This window comes from Peromyscus eremicus, chromosome 22 (genome assembly GCF_949786415.1).
Source record: "Peromyscus eremicus chromosome 22, PerEre_H2_v1, whole genome shotgun sequence".
NCBI classification, from domain to species: Eukaryota; Metazoa; Chordata; class Mammalia; order Rodentia; family Cricetidae; genus Peromyscus; species Peromyscus eremicus.
The window spans coordinates 31044388-31067345 of record NC_081437.1 but is presented as its reverse complement, the minus strand read 5'-3'; the positions used below and the strand labels follow the sequence as shown (position 1 = coordinate 31067345).

General features: G+C 38.5%; 1 protein-coding gene across 4 annotated transcripts in view; it reads right to left on the bottom strand.

Annotated features, from left to right (window-relative positions):
* Positions 1–1764: 1764 nt before the first annotated feature.
* Positions 1765–22958, bottom strand: part of Smc6 (structural maintenance of chromosomes 6) — a 59119-nt gene continuing 37925 nt past the window's right edge. For 3 of the 4 annotated variants that reach the window (XM_059248613.1, XM_059248612.1, XM_059248611.1), the window contains exons 21-27: positions 22176–22313; positions 19445–19590; positions 17404–17529; positions 13014–13119; positions 5718–5870; positions 3078–3175; positions 1765–2260 (exon numbers count right to left, since the gene is read on the bottom strand). In XM_059248613.1, the coding sequence (XP_059104596.1) occupies positions 2146–2260; positions 3078–3175; positions 5718–5870; positions 13014–13119; positions 17404–17529; positions 19445–19590; positions 22176–22313 (882 nt within the window). In that variant the 3' untranslated portion in view covers positions 1765–2145. Of the gene's footprint in view, positions 2261–3077; positions 3176–5717; positions 5871–12141; positions 12214–13013; positions 13120–17403; positions 17530–19444; positions 19591–22175; positions 22314–22958 lie in introns of those variants that run through there. The other variant, XM_059248614.1, reaches the window with a different exon arrangement.

Below are 22958 nucleotides of genomic sequence, written 5' to 3'. Positions count from 1 at the left end.
CCAGAATGACATGTATAAAGAAATCACTATTCATGAAGAGGCCCAAGTTAGCCAATTATTCTTTGTTCAGTTCACAAAAGCATGACTTTAGTACATATAAATTTTAAGTTTTATTTTTGGAAATTACACATACTTTAAAAGAACAATAGCTTCTTAAATTTTCCAATGGATGTTATTACTACTTAGAACACTGGATGTCTTCACTTATGATTGAAACTAAAACTTTTGCACTGTCTTCAGCAGGAGATGCTCAGGATGTGAGGGTGGAATTTCCCAGAATGCATTATCTTCAGTGGGAGATGCTCAGGATCCGAGTGCTACATTTCCCATAGTGCACTGTCTTCAGCAGAGGATGCTCAGGATCTGAGGGCTGCATTTCCCAGAATGTACTGCCTTCAGCAGGAGATGCTCAGGATCTGAGGGCTGCATATCCCATAATACACTGCCTTCAGCAGATGCTCAGGATCCGAGGGCTATATTTCTCATAATGCATGGTCTTCAGTAGATGGTCAGGATCTGAGGGTTGCATTTTTCATTCTGTAGAAGCACATTTAAAACTACCACAAAAACTCAAAACACTGAAACTCTTTACCTAATTAAAATTAACATACTGATAAATTCCACTTCGCTTTTTATTTGAAAAAAAAAGTATGTTAAAATAGTTCTGATACAAATGAGTTATACTGCTTATGGCTGGTGAGGAAAGTTCAGAACACGCAGCAGTTTCCTTTCTATATTCTTAGACTAGAAATGTTTTTGGATTTTTGGCAACTATTCTAAGAATATATTCTCTTCCCCACCAAAACAAAATTCAGTTTTTCTCAATAACTATAGAAGTATGCTTGCTTTTAAAAATAATACTTTTCTCAAAATACTTCCTTTCCAAGTTCATAAATATGTATTCTAATTCTTATTGCTGGTAATATAGGGAGTGCTTCTTGCTGCTATTCAATATTTGTTTAAAGGTTAGCCCTAACCTTAGTAGCTAACAGAACACAGGCACTAGTATGCTCATGTTTTTTTTTTTAAGTCATAAATACCAATTTTTACAGTAAACTGATCATTGTAGAAACACTTTAATGTCTCTAAAATCAGGATGTGTCTCATGTCATCTCACCATCAAGTGTAGACTGACTCACATAGCCACTAGCTACTCTGACAATAGGCACTCACCTCCCAGTCCTTCTAATCCTGCTCTATTATTAAGTTATACTCTCAGCCCTCGATTTCACTTTCATTTTAAGACAGGCTGAGCTGCCCAGGTTGGCCTTGAACTCACACTATAGCCCAGGCAAGCCTAGAACTTGTGATCCTCTTGTATCCGCCTCCCTAGTGGCTGCACCAGCAAAAAACCGAGGGCTTTTACACTAGGCCAGCATGCTCTAGCACACAGTCCTGGCACATTCTTCCTTGGGTAGAGGAGAGTTCAAGGACAAAGGAGAAAGCATTATGGGGTTGGCAGTGCTTCAGTGCTGCATGAAGTATCTAGTAAAAACCAACTTCAAATTGATGAAATGCAGTGATTTCAGAATTGTATCCCAAATCTATAGTTGTACCCTAGGGTTAAAAATCAATGGCAAGCACAGATTTTGCCCAGTATATTAAGTCTTACGTAGGTCTCTAATACTTAAACATCAGTATGTCCCGTGTAACTAGTCTTGTCCACTGCATCCCCCTATTCCACACCGAGAAATCCCTCTTTCCACAGACATTTGTTAATTTTTAAAATTAGACTGTAACAACCTGGAAAAGCAAAACTAAACATCGGGTGCTCAAACTTTTATTTTAATTCTTACAAAATACTATAGAAATGAACCCAAACTGAACAGATATGTACATGTGCATATGTACAAAATTTTACTCCTGAAAAAATTTATAAAAGTAGATGATAAAAACAAACAAAATACAGAAACTCCAAAGCAAACCAACGTAAAAGATTTAAAAGCAGTATTATGAAACTGGTTTTCACAAAAAAAGCAGTAGTGATTTTAACTGTTGGCAGCGGCTGGTTGTCTAGGCTGCACACAATCGGTGGTCAGATTCCAGGAGCCTCTTCTGTTCCAGAATCTCTCTAGTCTCATCTATTCCATCCGACAGTCCAGATCCCCTCACAACCTTCCAGCACGAGGGCAAGGCACTAAGTTGTCAGCTGGTATTGTCATCTTCCTCTTGAGTCACAGGTCGGAAAGGCAATGTGGTTTGCCCTCTTTCAGGATCAGACATTCGAAGAATTCTAATCAGTTTACTTGAAGGAAGTGAGCTAAAGGAAGCAAAATTTCCAATGAAGTTTTTACTCATTAAATACCTGCACCCACCCGAGGTTCAAACCCCAACAATATGACCAATCAATGAATAAAAAACTTCCGCTAGATCCCAGTATTTTCAATTTGGATGAACAGAAAATAAAAAATTTTATGTCAGCTATTTTACACTCTTGTTCTTTTCTAGAGTTGCCTGGATATTCCAAATCAAACTGCCCCACAATCATGGGACTATTTAGAACAGAGGATCAAGAAAACCACAAAGGAGCAAATTCAAAACATAAGCAGTCAAAATTACCTTTGAGTCCATTTATTTCTTAAAGGGGTAAGGGCATGAATAAAAGTATGCACCTAGGAAAGCAGATGACATCTTAAGTCTGCCTAGCAGGAAAAAGGATTAATGTCCCCTCACCTCGGTCATTTCTGCATTTAAAACCATACCAGCCCCATACTGCTTTCACTCAGGTCACTCAGGGCTGCTTTGGCTGGCTGGGATTTTCGTGTGTGTGTATCTGTGAGGTTCCATATAAATTTCTTTCCCCTTGTCATATGGTACATGTATTTAGAAAAGAAAGATGCTTTGAGAGGATTGAGTCTCAGACACACTGAATGCTGGCTGTTTGCTGGGTAACATAGTGGGTATCAGGGCACACAGGTCTATACCTACAGAATGAGATACTTCCATCTGGTAGGGATGTAAGTTATGTACTCACTTCTACATGTGATCAGAAAAACATATATATATATACATATACACATATATGTATACACACACACTGCGTGTGTGTGTGCTCACAGAGAGTTTTAAGAAGTTACCTCATGCTTTGAGGGGTAAGCAAGATAAATTGTCTAAAGCGCTGGGAGTCTGCCATCTTAAGTATCATGTCCATCGCAATTCTCCTATTAACCATATCCTGAAGAAGAAAAAATAAAAAGTTAGGATTGGTTTTGCATAAGCTATTTCTATAAAAGCATATTCTTTTGGCTGAAACAAACTTCTAGAGTTTGATCTATTACTTTATGTACAATGCCAAGCTCATCAATGGAAAAATAGTACCAGAAACTCTAAGGGGAAAGTAACTGAATAGATATATGATGGCCTCCTCTCTCAACACAACTAAAAAAGTAAGAAAATATACCAGTAACACAACTATTACAGAATGAATTCATAAGTACAGCAGTAGTTCATTACCCAAGATAAAGATAAAACATGTTTAGTTTCAAATTTATCAAGTTTCTCGGAATTTAAAAAGTATGGCCCTCACAAGGCATCATTAAAGTCATCATCATCGGAAGATAAGCAGACTTGAATACACAAATCATGAAAACACTAGATGGGGCAGTGTGCTTGGGAAATTATAAACAGCTTAGTATAACTAAAATTGTAAAATGGCAGAGACTACACCATTAAGGGTCTCAATGTTACCTTACAAAATTAAATACTTTAGATATATCCACCTAGGGGCTTTAAAAGGGTGACCACAATCAGACCTATTTTTACAAATCAACTCCCCTAAAATGTGGAGAATGAGCTGCCGAAGCAGCAAGATATAGTCTGAAAGCCTAGCAAGTGATAATCACAGCAGCTGGAGGTAAAGGACAAGAGGTAGCAGAGCCACATGAGGAAGGAAAAAAGGGTAGAACCTTCAGAAGAAGAGCAAACAAGGCCCAGCAGCATGTAAGTAAAAGGGAACAATTCATCAGATATATATAGGTTTTGAAGCTAGGTGACGAGGGTAGTGATGAAAATTTGTCATGAACAAGGCAAAAAATGGGAGAAAAGAAAGACGTTTTGAGAGAAAGACCCACTCAGTCTCAGACACACTGAGCTCGGAATGCTGGCAGTTTACTGGATGGTGGAAAGGGCAGCAGGCACACAAGTCTAGACTGCAAATGAGATATCAGGATGGGAAACATCCATCAGGTAGGTCTATAAGCAGGTAGTGGCTTTGGGGCCTGTGTTACATCACATCTACACATGTAACCAGAAAAATAGCAATGCTGTAAAAAGCAAACAAAAAACTTCAAATGCTCAACGACATCAAAATTGGGAGGCAGAAAGTCAGACTAAAAAGAAGACACAGAAAATATAAATCCAGAAAGAGTGTAGAGGCTGTAAGAAAACACATCCCAAGGGAGGGAAGAGAGGTGCAAAGTACTACAAGGAAGACCAAGCTCACAGACGACATCTGATAAACGGATGCTGCTGGAAAGTCTGAACCCAGACTACAATGCATGAGTAAGAAGGATGTCTGTTAGACACAGAATCTCAGCTGAGCCTCACAGTAGCCCAATGAAGGAGCAAACTACAGAACTAAAACAGCCTATATACTTTAAGGATGTGCTGACTTCACAATGGAAACCAGAATATGTATTACGTTGGGGACAAGGTTTTGCTTTTGTTTCTATAGGAGAAGAAAAGCTATGGATACCATCAAAATTGATAAAGGTTCAATTTGAACAAGAGAGACCTCTTAATTAGAAGAGGTGATAGTTCATCAACCAACATCATCAGCTAACTTAAATTAACTTATATAACTAACAAATGCTTTTCATTTAATTAGATATAACTTGACAAGTGCTGTGGAATATTGTTCTGTATGTTGTGAATGTGTTGCTCTGATTGGTTGATAAATAAAACGCAGATTGGCCAATAGCCAGGCAGAAGTATAGGTGGGATAAGCAGACAAGCAGAAGTCTGGGAAGAGGAAGGCTGAGTCAGGAGTCACCAGCCAGACAAAGAGCAAGCAAGATGTCAAGGCAGAATTAAGAAAAAGTACCAAGAGACATGGCTAAATATAAATAAGAATTATGGGTTAATTTAAGGGTAAGAGCTAGTCAGTGATAAGCCTGAGCTAATGGCTGAGCAGAATTAATATAAGCCTCTGTGTGTTTACTTGGGGGACAAGAGTGGGAGAGATCTGTCATGACTGCAGGCCAGCTGGGACACAGGAAAACTTCCAGCTACATCTATTACATGGAGAACTGAGTGAGACCCTTGGAGATAAATCTAAGCCATTTGAAAAACTGTAGCACACCTAGGTTTCAAAACCTTTAATTTTTTTTTTTTTAACCCTTAAGGTCAAATGCTCTTATATCTTTGTTACCTTTTTTGCTCTCATGTTATTGTTTTCAAAAGCTTGGCCATAACCAAAGGAGCCACTCTACAAAAGCCGTGTTAAGAAGCAAAAGCTTTAGGATGTCTTTAGGTTGACGGAAATAAGCTAGGGGAAAGGCTGAATGAGAGAGAGGTAAGAGAAATGCTGGAGTGTGGCAGGGTCTCTAGAGAACCACACAGTAGCCATGGAGTGAACTCAACTATAGGGTCTTCCCAACCACTAACATCACAAACTAATGTGGCAAGGCACACCTTCACTACTGTAGAGAAACAGAAGACTCTTCCTTTCAAAACATTCCAACCAAATAAAAATTAGAGAACTTAAAATTCAACAATACCATGTAGACATCAAACTCATCCAGGCATCTGAAAGGTGATTCGGCAATGGACCACAGGGAAAGAATGAAGCACACTGTGGAGAAAGAACGTTCACCGCCGGACAAAGCACGCATGTCATTGAAGGAAGCTTTATTTCCCTCTCCAGGCTGAACCTTGAAGGGTGATCACAAGGAAGAGGTTTATAGTTTAAAAAAAAAAGAGAGAGAGAGAGAAGGGGTAAAGCTAAGGTCATTTAGGAGTTTGAAAGAATCTACTCCATTCAAAATATTTTATACTATAACAGCAAGCTATCCAATTTTTGTTTCACTTTAAAAGAATTAAACTGAGGGGCTAGAGAGATGGCTCAGAGTCAAGATGCTCTTACAGAGGACCCAGATTGATGTCCCAGCACCCACAATGTGGCTCATGCCCATGTATGAGTCCAGTTTGAGGGATCTGATGCCTTCTTCTGGCCTCCTCAGGCACTTGCCATGCACTGGGTGCACAGACATACATGCATACCAAACATCCATACACAGAAAATAAATTAAAAGTGAACACTTTTTGTCATTTTAACAAAACCTAACATACCAAAATTCCAAAGCTATGACAACAAATCCAATATTTAACCAAACATTATTTACTAAAATAAACAATTTAAACTAGTTCTTCTAAAACTGTTACCACATTAAACATTTAAAGCACTGAGATAATTTTTCAATCCTAGAATTATAGTGACATCTAGTGGTTACACAGTTTTAATAATTAAAATCATCAAAACAGACCCACTTGAAAAGGCTTACCCTAGAAAATGGTGGGAATGGATTGAAAGACATTTAAAACAATACTTTTTAAAATTCTCTATGGTAACAACAACAATAACAAAAAAATCAATAAATAATATTTACAGCATTCCTTCTGCATAATCTCCTGAGAAAATACAAAGTACTATAAAGAGGCATTCTATTTTATTTTGGCAAAACTGCAGACACACTATGTATAAGTGAAAAGGCCAGTTTTATATAAGTGTCAGACATATGCTGCTCTCAAATGACCACAGATTCATTTTTTTTTTTACTTTCTAAAAGGCTTAAAAGTCTGAAAATTTAAATGTATATTGTGTATCATTTTTGGAAGACACAATGCCCCTACAGGAAAAGTATCTTCTGAGGACATAAGCATTCACTTTCCTTGAATTCACATCCAAAAGTAGATGGGTTTTCAAACTAAGGCCACCTTCCTCCCACCAGCAATGCAGTAGCTCTGACTGTTTCCTTACCAACCAAGTTTCCAGGCTTGCTCATGTGAGTCCTTCTCACTAGGGCACGACAGTGGCTAGTGAGGCATACATTTGTATTTCTCTGATGACTAACAATCCTGAGCACTGTCCATGTGCTTGCTTATCCTCCATTTGGGTAACTCCCATTTACTCGTTTAAGTCTTTGGTGATTTTAAAACGGGTTCAAGTCTTTTTTTCTTTTATTATTCTTTATTATGTACCAAAAAATTTTTCCCCAGGCAATAGCCTCCTTTACTGCTGGTGCTTTTTAAAATTGCCTTTTGTGTCCTGTTTTTCAAATCTTCATGAAAGTACTTTATTTTTTGTTTACAGGAGAGGGTGGCACATGTTAATGGAGCATGGTGTGCTTATTTCCACACATATGAAGTATACACCGGTCAAGTCAGAATAATTAGCATTTCTATCCCCTTACTTGTGATTGGAGCCTTTGAGCATCTCTCTTCTTTGGTTTTTCTATCTCTCTCTTCTTTGGTTTTGGAAATGGTTTCTCTGTATAGCCCTGGCTGTCCTGGAACTTGCTCTGTAGACCAGACTGGCCTTGAACTCAGAGATCCACCTGCCTCTGCCTCCTGAGTGCTGGGATTAAAGGCGTGTGACACACCACCTGGCCAGCATTCTAGTTTTCCTTATATATCTAATGTTCCTGTGAACTGCAGTGGATGTGCTGCTGGGAAGCACCAGGACTTACTCCCATTGAACAGTGTTTTGGTACTTACTATTCAAATTCTCCCTCTCCCTCCCTAACTTGCACTAATCATTATTCTGTGTTCAGATTAACTCCTCAACTTCCCATGAGAATTATGTGCTTTTTGTTCTCTGTGCCTGGCTTATTTCATTTCAGATCACATCCTCTAGTTTTATCCACTTTGATGCAAACCACAGGACTTCATTCTTCTTAAAGGTTGAGTATCATTCCATTATGTATATCTACCATATTTTCTTTATCTGTTCATCCACTGATAGGTACCCTAAAGTTTTATTGTTCTACATTTTACATTTATCAATTTTTATACTAAATGTGTGATAAATGGCCAAAGTCTATTTTGTTTTGTTTTACCAAAGGGCACCCAATAATTTGAATCCAGTATAATTCATGAAAGGATCACCCCTTACTCGTAGGTTTACAGTAGTGTCTCTGTCTAGATGAGTGAGCCATGTGTTCGGTCTGCTTTGCACTCTCCACTGTTTGGACACTTGCTTTCTCCTCTCATCTTCTTTTTTTTTTTTTTGGTTTTTCAAGACAGGGTTTCTCTGTGTAGCTTTGCGCCTTTTCCTGGAACTCACTTGGTAGCCCAGGCTGGCCTCGAACTCACAGAGATCCGCCTGGCTCTGCCTCCCGAGTGCTGGGATTAAAGGTGTGAGCCACCACCACCACCACCACCACCACCAACCCCCCCCCCCCCCCCGGCTCCTCTCATCTTCTGTTCTCACAGTTTTATGAGATCTCTGTGTCTGAATTCCTAATTGTCTTCTAGCTTCCTGAGATAGACTACTAACGTTGGATCTTTCCTCCTTAAATACATATAGAGGGGGCTGGAGAGATGGCTCGGAGGATAAGAGCACTGATTGCTCTTCCAGAGGTCCTGAGTTCAATTCCCAGCAACCACATGGTGGCTCACAACCATCTGTAATGAGATCTGGTGCCCTCTTCTGGCCTGCAGTCATACATGCTGTATACATAATAAATAAATCTTTAAAAAAATAAAAATAAAAAATACATATAGAGCGCTAAAAGTTCCTTTCTGAAAAGTGTTATACTGTCTCCTTCAAGTTTTGCTGTTTTAGTTTTTGATTGTTGCTGGAAATTATCTTCTAGTTTCCATGTAATTTATTATGATTCCTTAATCATTTAGAAATTTGCTATGTAATTTTATAAATTAGGGAATTTTTAGGTATTTAATTTCATTTAATTTTGAAATATATTTTGTATAGCTTTAATTCTTTGAAACTTACTGAGATTTTTAACTGAGGACAAGAAAATGGTTTACGCTGGTAAATGTTCCATAGACAATTCACAGAAATTATAATCTACCACAGGGTTCTACATTTATGCTACTAGGTCAATTTGGTAAATACAGTAAGGCTTGTATAACTTTACTGACTTTTCCATTAATTACTGAGAGTTCAAAAATTTCCACCTATATTTAACTCTTATTTTGCCTTTTAGTTCTCTCAATTTTTCTGAATATATAAATTCAAATATTTTTAAAGTTAACTTTCTAGTACTATGAAGCACTCCTTTTGGCCTTGAGTCTGAATAAACCTGATTTTGTTGTTAGCAGCCATGTGTAAGCTTTCTGGTCTACTGCATGACATACCTTTGCTCCATGATTTCACTTAGGATCCTCCTTGTCCTTATGTTAGTATTTAAAGTCTCCCTATATCAGAACTGACTCACAATTTATAAATACAAGGCAATCTTTACTTTTAATGCACCTTCTTGGTCCACAAAGGCTAATGTAATTACTGGTAACTAAGTTTTATGTCTCACTAATTTGTGTTTTCCCCCATGTTCTTTGTTGTCCTCTCTCTTGATTATTTTGGGTCTCACTCTGTAGTCTGGAGTGGCCTCTAATTGTGTTAATCCTCCTGCCAACGCATTCCAAAGGTGATTAGACATACCTGGTTTCTCACTAAGTAGCTGCTTTTTCTAGTGTTTTACTTGGTCCTTAGTGTGCATTCACTTGACATTCTTTAGAGTGACTGTTCTAGCGGTCTCAGTGTAGCCCTGATGTCTTCTTGGTTTATCAGAATTAAGAGACTTCCCGAAATGTGAGAGAATCTCAGAACAGGTTAAGTTCGATGCTCTTGACTCTAAGTATTTTGGTCCTGAACATTATTCTGTTCTTTGCTCCTTCTGTTCTTAGTGGAACTCCAACTACGTCCTCACAAAAGCAGCTAACTGTATCCTTCCTGTCTCTTCAGCTCTGTTCAGGGTTTTCTGTTTTCTTTTTATGTTACTCACGCAAGATATTTCTTTCTGACTTACATGAACTCAATTAAATTTATCTTTAGCTACATTCAGCTGGCTATTAAACTAAGCCAATCAATGAGTTCTTCATATCAAGTACTAACTACATTTTCAAAGTTTTAGAGTCATGTTTTGTGTGGATTACAAATCTGTACTGAAATTGTACTTTGCTATAACTAACTTTTATTTCATGACATGTATCACTTGTGGTAAGACACTAGTCTACTATCTCTTGTAACTATCATCATGAGTTTGGTTCTATTCTTGCTTTCCCTTTTAATACCAGATAGTCACATTTCCAAGCCTTATTTCTCTGGTAATTTTTACTGCTTTTTGAGGTAAAAAGAAAAACAAAAACCAACAGGGCCAGCAGGGTGGTTTATCAGGTTAGGGTGCTTGGGGCCACACCTGAGCATCTGAGTTTTAGTCTTAGGAATTCACACAGTAGAAGAAAAAGAATAAACACCTTCAAGTTGTCCTTGGGCCTCCATACTGACACTGTGGCATGAAATCTCAAATAAATGTAACAAAACCTTTCTACTTTTAATAAGATCCAGCAAATTGTACATATTTAAAATGCACAATTTAATTAAGCTTTAGCAAATATGTTCATGTATGAAACTGAAATTCAAAATAAAGAACATATCTATCATTCTGTAAGTCCCTCATGCTCCTTGTAATCTCCACTTAGTTTCCATGTTATCTGGATGGTTCTGTATTTCAATCTGTGGGTTTCAACTCCTTGGGAGGCCTCAAATGACCCTTTCACAGGGGTCATCTAAGAACACTGGAAAACAGAGATTTACATTACTATTCACAACAGTAGCAAAATTAGAGTTATGAAGTAGCAATGAAAAGAATTTTATGGTTGGGGGTCACCACAACATGAGGAACTGTATTAAAGGGTCACAGCATCAGGAAGGTTGAGAGCCACTGATGTAACAGAACCTTACTGTCTATTACTTTAGCCTTCAGTTAATGGAAGTTTTCAAATATTCTTTCTTTTCAATTTCCATATACATTTTAGAACCAGCTTATCAATTTCTACAAAAAAAGCCTGTGGCTATTTTGATACAAATGGTGTTGAGTGTATAAGTCAATTTAAGAACTAAAATTTTGACATGCTGAATTGTATGTATGTATTGTACATATACATGCTTATATATGCACAAGTATATGCAGTATGTGTGTGCATATGTGTTTTCCTCAATCACTGTCACCTTTATTTCTTTGAGCTGATTCAGCTAGACTAGCTGGCCAGGAGCCCTATGAATTGGCTCTGGGATTAGTGTGTGGAGTTTTATGCAATGCTGGAGATCCAAACTCAAGTCCTAACGTTTGCACAATAAACACTTTACTGAATGGGACATCTCCCCAGACCCTGCTGAGTCTCTTGAGCCTTGACAACAATAGATTTCTCATTTAGTTCTTCATTAATTTCTCACTACTTCTTTTGGCTTTTCAGAGTCTTGGGCACTTTGTGTCAGATTTCTATGTATTTTATACCTTAATGCTGTTATAAATGGTATTTTAAATTTTCAGGTTTTAATCATGTTGCTAATACATAAAAATACAATTCACTTTTTAATGTGGTTATGTAACTCTGCTAGTTGCATTTAACTTTTTAGTTGTTTGTTTTGTAGATTTCATCAGATTTTTTGTATAGATGACCCTGTTAATTATAAATATAAGGAATTTGACTTCCTTTATCATCCCTATCTTTTATTCCTTGATTTTTGGCTAAAGTCACTGGTATACTGATGAGTAAATGGTGAGCATGGACAACCTGCGTGGCTCCTAACTGTAGGGTAGAGACCCAAATCCTTTTACTTTATGCTTGATGTTTTGTGTAGGAAAAGATATTCTAGGCAACACAACAGCCCACCAAGGTGGAGCAAGTTTCCATTTGACTAGGATGTATATGTGCTAAGGCTGACTGACAGTTCAGTTCATCTGGGAGAAAGCTAGCCTGGAATAGATTTGCAGTCTTAGAAACTGGTGCCTTTGGACAGCCATGCACCACTCCAGCCCTCAAGAATGAACTGAAATACTAGTCATGTATGTGCCTAATATTTCACAAGCCCTGCTGTCTTGTCAGTAGCCCTCATAACCACCAAAATTCTGAGATCAGCAAATGCCTCAGGAAAGAAAACATCCAGCAATGTTAGCTTACTTTGGACAGGCTCTCCCACTTCTTGGAATTTCAATTCATCTAGTCGCTGTTGCTTCCACAGCTTTCCAATGTCTTTAAAAATAGAATTTTTGTAATTTCCTTGGATTTCTTGTACTTTTGCAGTAAAAACAATGGGTTATCATGACATACTACCCTCCCGACCACAGGCCTAATTCCTCCCAGTACTTTTACATCTGTATCTGTAAATAACTGGATCTCAAAAATAAATGGTGGGTAGAGAGATGGTGAACATAATTTACCAGTGGAAATCTAAACAAAGAAAAGGCAAAACTAACTTCCTATTTCGGTTAAAGTGCAGAGGTTCTAAATGACGAGGGCATCCCAAATATCAAATATTTTTCTGTGAATATTAGGATAGAAGGATAAAATTATGATAACAAGAGCGGCAGTTACTATTTAAAGTGGGCAGTGTTTTTTATCTTCCTATATAGTTGTTAATCCATATTCCCACACCACACGCTTTGTGCACATTTCCACAACCATAGAATCTACAAAGGTGAATACAGCAGATACTTCTTGGTTTCCCACAGTGAGACTACAGACAATGGATTTTCTATAATGTCCTACATGGTGCTGTGCAAAAACTTAAAACATGAGTGGACAGACAAGATGAACACTTGTTAAGACTGAAAATAAAACCGTACTTAGCATCCTAAGAAAACAATGTGACTGGAAAAAAAATCTAAGCTACTAGCTTTATATTAAGATCAACTTAATGTTAAACACACTAGCAAAGATGACCTTTCACTTAGAAGGAAGTTCCTGTTTTCTAAAGGTAACAGGACAGGTTGATCAACAGTCCATCAAAAGAACAGAAACAACTCTGACAAAGATGACGTCAAGATACTCACTGAAATACTCAGAGTTTCATTCTTGTGGTCGAAATTCATTTTGCCACAGTAAGCCCGCTGAGATAGTAAGTTGTCAAAGTATAATTTGCATCGCAATGTCAAACACCTTTAAATAAAATTAATTTGGCACATTGTAATATAGAACAGCATGTTCAACACGGTTTAAGCACAGACAACTATACCAATGCGTGGACAGCAGCTTGGACACCTCTATTAACAGGTGGATTTAAGAGGATTTTCCCCGTGTTTCTAATATTTATTTGTATCCTGGATTTTAATTTCTTTACTTTTATACCAATATTTATAAAATGATAAAGGTATCATTCCACATTTACTATACCCCATTATGACAGCCAGTCCATATGAATGTATTAGTCACCCAAATAATTTATTCAAGGCATTATTACTCTCAGGCATAAGACAAATCTCGTCCTTAAAAAAATTAAGCTTTAGAGACACCAAGGTAAATATTCATCTCATTTATCTGCCTGTTTCCCCAACTTCATAATGGAAAAAAGGTAAAGGTAACAATGCTTTATCCCTTGCTGGTACAATGCAAGTGCAATCACTTCTTCTCTATTGTCAGATGACACTGGACTATACTGTACGGAAACTTCTGCTGCCTTAATTCCCTTTTCCCATTTTTGTGTGTACGCACATGTGCGTGTACCAGAGAACAACCTCACCCGTCATCCTTTGGTGCTATCCACCTTGGTTTTCTTGTATGCATATGCTTTTAGGGTTTTGTGTTTGTGTGTTTGCCTGTATGTTTGTCTGTGCACGACATACATGCAGTATCCACAGAGGCCAGAAAGCAATGGATACCCCATGACTAGAGTTGGAGATGGTTATAAGCTGCTATGTGGGTGTTAGAACTTGAACCCCAGAAGAGGAACCAGTACTTTTAGATGCTGAGTCATCTCTCCAACTCTGTCCACCTTATTTCTGAGAGTCTCTCGTTGCTTGCCTATTTAGCTAGCTGTTTTACTAGTGAGCCCCAGAGATCCTCCTATTTCCACCTCTCCAGTAACAAAATTATAAACATGTACCACTGTGCCTGACTCCTCTGAGCCCAGCTTTTCTGTGGGGCACAAAGCAGGGGTTCAAACTCAGGTCCTCATGCTCACACAGCAAGTACTGTACTGGCTGAGCCATGCCCCAGCCGTCAATTCGTTACTTATCTACCTTTCTCTTTAACCAGAGGGAGTTGCTGTGACTGTCAAATGAAAGCCTTTTAAGCTGTCTCCTAAGTCTTTCTGTCATCACTTTGAGGGGTGGCTAGGGCTGGGGTGTGAGCCCTAACAAGAGACTTACACAGATTTGCTATCAGCTCTTTCTTTCCATGAGACCCTAGTTACTTTTAATGAGAGCACAGTATTTAGAAAATAAGATCTGGGTAAGAGAAAAATGGCAATTTTTCTTATCATCTCTACTCCTTGATTAGTTGAAGCTTTATTTCCTCAACAAAACCATGACTTCTTCCTCACTGTTTCCTGTCCTAAATTACATTAACTCTCTATACTAAAAGACAAAGAAACCTGGGTTTTCTTAGTTTCTTTTGCTGCCTCAGCACTGGTAATTAGATTCCAGAACTCTCTCTTAACATCCTTCAATACTCCAATGTATTGGCTGCTTCCATTCACAGGACTTCTATCATAAACTGTCTGAAAATAAGGTTAGAAAGTAGAGAGAAAATGATTCTAACAAGTTGGTCATTTTTGTTCTCATCCCACAACTGAGTAAACAATATAGAAAAACATGTCAGTGTTAAAGTCTCTATTAAGGTAATGCACTACGATGGTTATTGTTGTCAAGGTGACAATACAGAATAACGTGGGCAATGGGCCTGAGCATACCTGTGATGGATTATCTTTATTGGGCCAATTAAGGCCAGCCTAAAAGCAGGTAGGACCACTCCTTGGGCACAGGAATGTAAGAAGGGAGCAGACCAGCATGCATTCACACTTCACTCTCTGCGTCTTTACTTTCGAATTCCTCCTACTGCCTTGACGAACTCTACCTTGAACTGTGAACAGAATCAAACCCTTCTTCCTCTCTTGAGGCTGCTTTTCTCAGAGTGCTTATCACAGCAACAGGAAAATGAATTCAGACATACACCAAGAAAGCAGTACTTTACAGACTATTTAAATGCTAGTTTCCATTTAACAACAGAGAAACAAACTACACTACATCTGGAGAACATGTACATAACAGAAAGTTAAATTCATTTTATTTTAATTTAAAATCTAGAAAATAAATAAATAGATAGATAAATAAATAGGTAGTATTTTATTTTTCTTAAACTCTTCAAAACCCAGACAAAATATATGAAATAAGTGTTTTCAGTCTGGATACCAAATAGCAAAGGAAGGTCCAGTCAAAATGGTCTCTGAAAAATGGGAAACAAATGAACTGATGAGTCCTACAAATAACCCCCAAATTACTACTCAAGACTAGAGCAAGTGTACACTTAACATGCAACCTAGCATTTGAGGGTGGAAAAAGGTCTGGAGGGCAGAGGGCTGCACAGAAGAAAAACTGCAGAGGATGTACCAGGGCTGTGCTAATTACCCTGATTTGATCTTGGCATACTATCTTCCTTGGACACGTACTGAAATGTCACACTATACCCCACAAATGTGCACAATTAAATTGTCCATTATAAACACCTTATTTTAAAAATTCAACAACTACAAACATGCATTTCAAAGTTTACTATAGTTCAAGACTATGATGGAACATTTTACCTTTAAAACCTTACCTACTGGCCAGCAACATGGGTAAACCTGACTCCTGAGTTCAATCCTGACATGTGGTGAAAGGAAAAGACTGACTCTTGCAAACTGTCCTGATCTCCACATGCTAGGCTACAGCACACAATCCAAACAAATAAATATAAAAAACCTTTAGGCCACCTCTGAATTTCTCCATCTATACACTAGCTAGGTATATTTTCATTTCTTTCTATTGCCTTAAATTAGAGAAATTCGGGGCTAGGAAGATGACGGCTCCATTGCTGAAGTGCCCACTGTAGTATGAAGATCTCTAGAAGCCATATAAAAAGCCCCCCATAGCCTCATGCTCCTGTAACCCCAGCACTGGGAGTGAGGCAGATTCCCTGAAGCTCATTAACTAGGAGACCTAGCCAAACTGAGGAGGAGCTTCAGGTTCAGCAAGAGATGCTGTATGGAAATTTAAAAAACTTGGGTGGGTGGCGGGGGCAGTTTAGGGAAACACGTGTTATCAACCTTAGGCCACACACACACACACACACACACACACACACACACACACACACACACACAATGTACACGTACTATACACAAACAACAATTGTAGAAGCTGGGATATAAAGACAAGTAAAAAGCATTACTGAGGGACTGCATGTGGAAAAGAGGTAAACAAAAGAACTATAGCTGCTCAGGAATAAGGATATTAAGAGCTATATCCCCTATCATTGTCTTCCAGCTTTTTTTCTGCTTCTTGTAGTATAAGTGGGGGATCTATCTATCAAAGATCGTGCATCTTTGAGTATTGTCTTAGTGAGGGTTTCTATTGCTGTGAAGAGACCCCATGACCATGGCATCTCTTATAAAGGAAAACATTGAATTGTGGTGGCTTGCTTACACTTCTGAGGTTCAGTCCACTATCATCATGTCAGGGAAGCAAGGCAGCACACAAGCAGACACAGTGCTAGAGAAGGTGCTGAGAGTCCTTAACATCTTGACTCACAGGCAAGAGGAAGTGGTCTGAGCACTAGGTGTAGCTTGAGCATATATGAGACCTCAAAGCCCACACTAACACACTTCCATAGTGACACACTCCTCCAACAAAGCCAGACATCTAATAGTGCCACTTCCTCTGAGAGGCATTTTCTTTCAAAACACCACAGGTATGTTATTAATAGCTTATCTCCTTGATTATTTATTCAACCAATGTATATCAAGCACCAGCTACATTTCAAGCACACTTATAAACACTGGATAGTGCAGTAAATAAAACAAAGTTTGTAATCATGGAGCTATATCATGGTAAAGTAATTGAGATACTGTCTTAAGAGGCCCTTCCAATCTCCCTTAGTAACATACAATGTCCAAGAGTAAAATCAATTGCTTCAGTACCACTAAGTTCCCACTCAAATGACCTACTAAGCAATAAACAGTGTCTGAGAGCTATCTAGTAAAGGCTACCTAACAGTGGAAAAGCTGGGTGAGTTTGCTGTTCAGGTCCTTTCAAATCAGCATTCTGATTCAACTACAGATTCTAAATGTGGATCATGTACCCACAGGATCTCATACAGCTGGACTGAGGAAAGATCTAAGGATTTTATTATTCATATAGAATAATGTGAAAGCATACAAAAAGAGATATATCTTTAAAATGCACTTACCTTCTAAACTGTTGATATGTTTTGTACCTATGAGTCATTATTTCTTCTAGTAACTTAATGAACCTTCTTAAAGTCCTTACTTTATTATCCAGATCAAGATAGGTTTCTCTTGCTTCCTGGTACTGCCTATTTTGTGAATAAAATGTTCAGTGAATAAATACAAACACACAAGTAAAGTCTCAAATACATTTTCCTGGAGAGAGAGGGGAAAGTAGTGTTGAGAGGGCCTAAGAACAGCTGACTCCATGAATTTCTATCAAAGTACATCCCCACAAAGAATGAATGCTTCAGAAGAGAGACAGTGCAACCATGAAGGGAAAGAATAAAACCCAAGCCTTAGAAAATGCAGTGAGATGGAAAAAGAATGCGCCTACGAAGCCAGGTAAGGCTCAGGGGTGACCCATCTCAGAAAAAACTAGTAAACTGACACTTTCTCAAACTAAAAGGTTCACATCAGAAGGTTTTCTTAGTAACAGATGTCAACAAGGGAACAAAGGGCTACAAGCTCAGTACTGGAACACCTCCACCCTAAACAAGAGAGATCTGTGAAGGAAGGAAGGAAGGAAGGCATGGCTCTCAAAAAAGGCCACAATGGAAGGGAAACCAATAGCCTGATCCTCTCACTAAATCTGAAGCTTACCTATTTGTCTAGATGGCTGGCCCACTGGAGACCCACCTGGCCCAGGTGCTTGGTTACAGATAGCCACCCCCTACCAGGTTTACAAAAGTACAGGAAATCCAAATTCAAGACACTGTGACTGCACATCAAGAATGTTATACCGAGTCACTCTCCCTCACCAACTCATTCATACATACACATATACATAACTGCAGTACAGAGAACCAAACCCTCAGCCTTGGGTATGACAGGCAAGTATACTACTATTGAGTATACAGCCAAATTACGGAGTTTATAAACTTTTTAAAGTGTGACGTACTGCCTTCAGAAACTTAATAGTCTGATCCCTGCTCCCCATTGTTTTGAAAATGAAGCTGAGATCACTTACTTTCTCAATCTTGCTTTTTAAATTAATTACTTATTGTGTGTATCCGCATGTATACCACAGCACATGTGGAGATTAGTGGATAATCTATGTTTTCAGTTCTCTCCTTACATGATATAGGTCCCAGGGATTGAACTCATGCCACCAGGCTTGGCGGCAGGTGCCTTTACTTGTTGAGATATCTTACTGAACCCCTTCTTAGCCTTTTGTAACATAAAAAAGGGTTTTTTAGAAAAGCTATAATTTTACTATTCCTTAACCATTCTTCTGAACTGCATACTATTGTTAACACTACATTTAAAAAAAAATAATACCTATATAAGGGGCTTGGTATAGTATTTTCGCACTTTAGACTATGTTACAATTTAAAAGTAGTGACTCATTTAAAATTGCAACAAATATTCCTTAAAGCATTTTGATTCATACTGATGAAAGGCTTTTCAAGAGTTTTAACAACTATAAGCTAGGTTTCCTCCAGATTCTGTTTACCACAGATTCTTTCATTTGATGTTCCTAACAAACCCTAAGTTATCCTAATTGTACTCTATGTAAAGGGAGAAATGAAGGCTAAAGAAGATTCCATGACTGGCTGGCCAGTCTTGGTAGTAGACAGCAGCCAAACCATAAGGTCCTCTACTTCTCGTAGAGCCTTCCTTCTCATCAGTAATGTAAGACCACCCTTTTCACCAAGACCTCAATGACCTAGACTGTCAGTGACTAACCTCACTGCATCTGTTTTCATGCATACGGAAAGGCTTCTTCTGACTATCCTGACTGTGGTTCTTGACCACTAGTGAAGCTCAGTATTCTCCTGTCCATATAATCATTGTAACACAGAGTGCATGTATGTTAAGATGTCCTTCCATAATTTAGTAATGAGGAATTGTTCATTGTTAATAATGCCCATCTAAGAGACTACTTAGTACAATTACATACTGATACTACCCCCCCTTCATCCAAATTCAATTTACATATAAAATGATTCTTAGTAACAGCTGTGGATAATACTCTAAAGTAGAAAATTAATGACCACTTACTTCATTATTTCTTCCCGATCTCCATGACTAGCATGTTCTGCCTGTATTTTTTGTCTTAATCGATTAATTTCTTTGTCTAGAATTGATGCAGATTTTTTTACTTCTATCCGTTCTGGGCAGATCTGTCTTGCTTGTGACATTTTCTCCTAAGAAAGATATTTAGATCTTAAAAATCTTCTTTGTTATAACTCATTATACTAATTCTGCCAAAATATGCAAAATAAAATGAACTTAAATTTACGACATGTGTTTACTACCAGTGTTAAAATTTATTATATTTAATTATGTATGTATCTATATACACGTAAGTATAGATGTCTGTGGAGGCCAGAGATGTTTGATTCCCTGGGGCTGGAGTTACAAGCAGCTGTGAACACTATGACATTCAGGTCCTGCAGAAGAATCGTATATATGCTCTTAGCTGCTCAACCAGCTCTCCAACCCACACTAATCATGTTTTTATCCATGTTTTATGTTGAAGAAATAAACTTAAGTGTCCTTAGAAATGTGCTCTTTAGGATGTACTCTGAAGAACAGAGGGATGGAAAATACAAAGAGACCATCTTATTTATATGCAATGAAAAAATGCTAAGTATTTTCTCATGTAATATCTATTTTATACCATAATGTGCTGTATTATGCTTGGAACATATATGGAAACAGACTAAGAGTTCCACTCATTTTCCTTATGACATAAAGCAAAGATGGAGTCCACCTCTTCTGGCTACAAGACTGTCTTCAATTTACTCTCTCAAACAGTGGCTGCTCAGCTGTGAACAGGCACAGCCAGCACACCCCGTAGTGACACAGAGGCACAGTCCTGACATTAAGTAGTGGCATGCCCTCAACTGAGAGAGCCACTTTCTCAACTGCTGAGACACAACAGCAGACAACCTGGTCTAGTTAAGTCCTCACATTCTGAGGGACACTAAGTTTCCCCTGCCAATTCACAGAAGCCCCTGTTTCTCTGTAGGAAACAAAAACTCAAGACAATTTGTTTTTTTCTAGAAATGGGACACTGAAGAAAAGGGCTCTTAGGAAGTGGGAAAGACAACACAGCACAGTGGGAGGAAGGACGGAAGCAGAGTACGGTAAGTACAGGAGAGCAGAGATGAGGGAGAAGAGGGGAACAAGAACCAACCAAAAGGAAACAGGATGGAAACCTCCTATCGAAGGCTAGTACTTCACAGTTCATCCAATAGACACTTCTTAAAATATACATATATATCAAAGACCTACATGCAATCACTAAGTAACAGAGGAGACAAGCCCCAGCTAGACACTGCCTGCCACCAAATGAAACCTCGAATTCCAGCAATGAGTTACATCTAATCAAACTGCTGGCCAAAGAGGTCCCTTGGTTTAAACCTCCAAACCCAGGCTACTGACAAGGCTACTGGCTGCTCTCCACGAACTGATGGTAAGGACCTACTGCTGAAGACAGTACCTTAAAATAAATAAATAAATCATCGAACATGGAAAGTCTAACCCAGAGTCTTCATCTTCACCACAACTATCTAGTGTTCATGGTAATGGAAGACACTCTGCACACTATCAGAGGAGAAAGGTAAGCACCGACGTAAACACTACAGACCCTTCAATCCACAACAGTGACCCTCATGAAAGATACACCAGTAAAATGGCGGCACAAAAGTGGAACTTAACTAATCAGTATCTGATTGGAATTTAGGCCCACTCCATGAGAAGGAACCCACACTCTGCACTGCCCAGTGGCCAAGCACCTGAGACTAGACATGACGTAGTCCTAGGGGAAAAATCAAATACTATTGTTATGCTAAAGGAATACAGCAATAAAATGACTCCTAACAACATTCTGCTATATTCATAGATCAGTGCCTTGCTCAGCCATCATCAGAGAAGCTTCCTCCTGAAGCAGATGGGAACAAATAGAGACCCACAACTGGACAATGTGCAGAGAGAGAGAGAGACAGAGACAGAGACAGAGAGACAGAGAGAGAGAGAGAGACAGAGAGAGACCTTCAAACACTCCATTCTAAATGGGATGTCTTCATCAAACCCCTCCCTTCAGGGTTCAGGAACTGCAGAAGAGGCAAAAAGATTCTAAGAGCCACAGGGGCTAGAGAACACCAAAAAAGCAAGGCCTTCCAGACACAACAGAATTCACACACACATGAACTCAAGAGACTTGGTAACATGCACAGGGCCTGCAAAGATCTAAGCTGGATAGGATCCAGTGCTGAGACATAAGGCCCCATCCCTAACCCAGAAGCTATCTCGAAATGATAACTAACCACAAATGAAAATCTCCAATGGACTTTCACTTGGTATATAAACCACACTTAAGAGCAGGTCTCATGCCCAGCAGCAGATGGTCAACACCAAACAGATCTTTATGGGTTTTCTGTGTGTGAGAATGTATGTCTCAGCATCTGTACGTGTTTCTTGTGTTTTTTTCTATTTTTTTGTTTTGTCCTATTCTGAGTCGTTTGTTTTTATTATTATTTTTAGATGTCTGTTTTCTAATAATTAAAAAAAAATGTGTAGAACCGGGTGGGAGAAGTAGGGAAGACCTGGGAGGAGTTAGCAAAGGGGAAACCACAATCAAAGTATATTGTATGGAAAAAAAAAAAAGTTATTTTCAGTGAAAAAGTAAAAATAATAAAAGCTAAAAAAATTACAAAAATTTTAATGATTAAAGCTGTAGATAAAATAATTTGAAAGGGAAAAGCAAACCAAACCACTGGCTAACCTGTAGCTCCTTTTCCTTCATGTCAAGTTCTCTTCTCTTTTTATTTAAGGTATCCAAATGTTCTTTCTGCTTATCTTCATAATGCTGCTTTCCTCGTTTTTGGCTATCCACTTCAGAGTCAGCAAGATTTAATTCATCCTGTTTCAATAAAGATAACATACTCTATAAAGAAAGGATCATTAACAGTAGGGTAGATGCTCTGGGGCTTTTGGACCCAGTGCACTTTTTAGCGAGGGAAAAGAATCTATCTGCCAAGATCTCAATGACTATACCCACAATCTCCCCACCACACCTCTAACACCGAGTATACTCCCAAGTACACTTTATTTGGCAACTCCTAACATATTACAGTGGAAACCTTAGGAATTCAATTACTTCATTCAAAAATCATCTTGGTTTTGTTACTGATAGCTAGGGTAACATTCTGAGGAGGAGGAAAAACTTCCGGCTAATACTTGATTACAAGTAGGTTTACCAAAGAACTCAGCTCCTACCTTTCAATGATTTGAAGGCAAGGAAAAGAGCTAAGATAAAAAATTCTTGCCGGGCGGTGGTGGCGCACACCTTTAATCCTAGCACTCGGGAGGCAGAGCCAGGCGGATCTCTGTGAGTTCGAGGCCAGCCTGGGCTACAGAGTGAGTTCCAGGAAAGATGCAAAGCTACACAGAGAAACCCTGTCTTGAAAAACAAGAAAAAAACAAAAAAATTCTTATTGCCTTTTATTGAGCTTGCTGAAGAACTCCCAAGTCCTGGGCTCCCTTGATCTTAGCTATTAAGCACCAA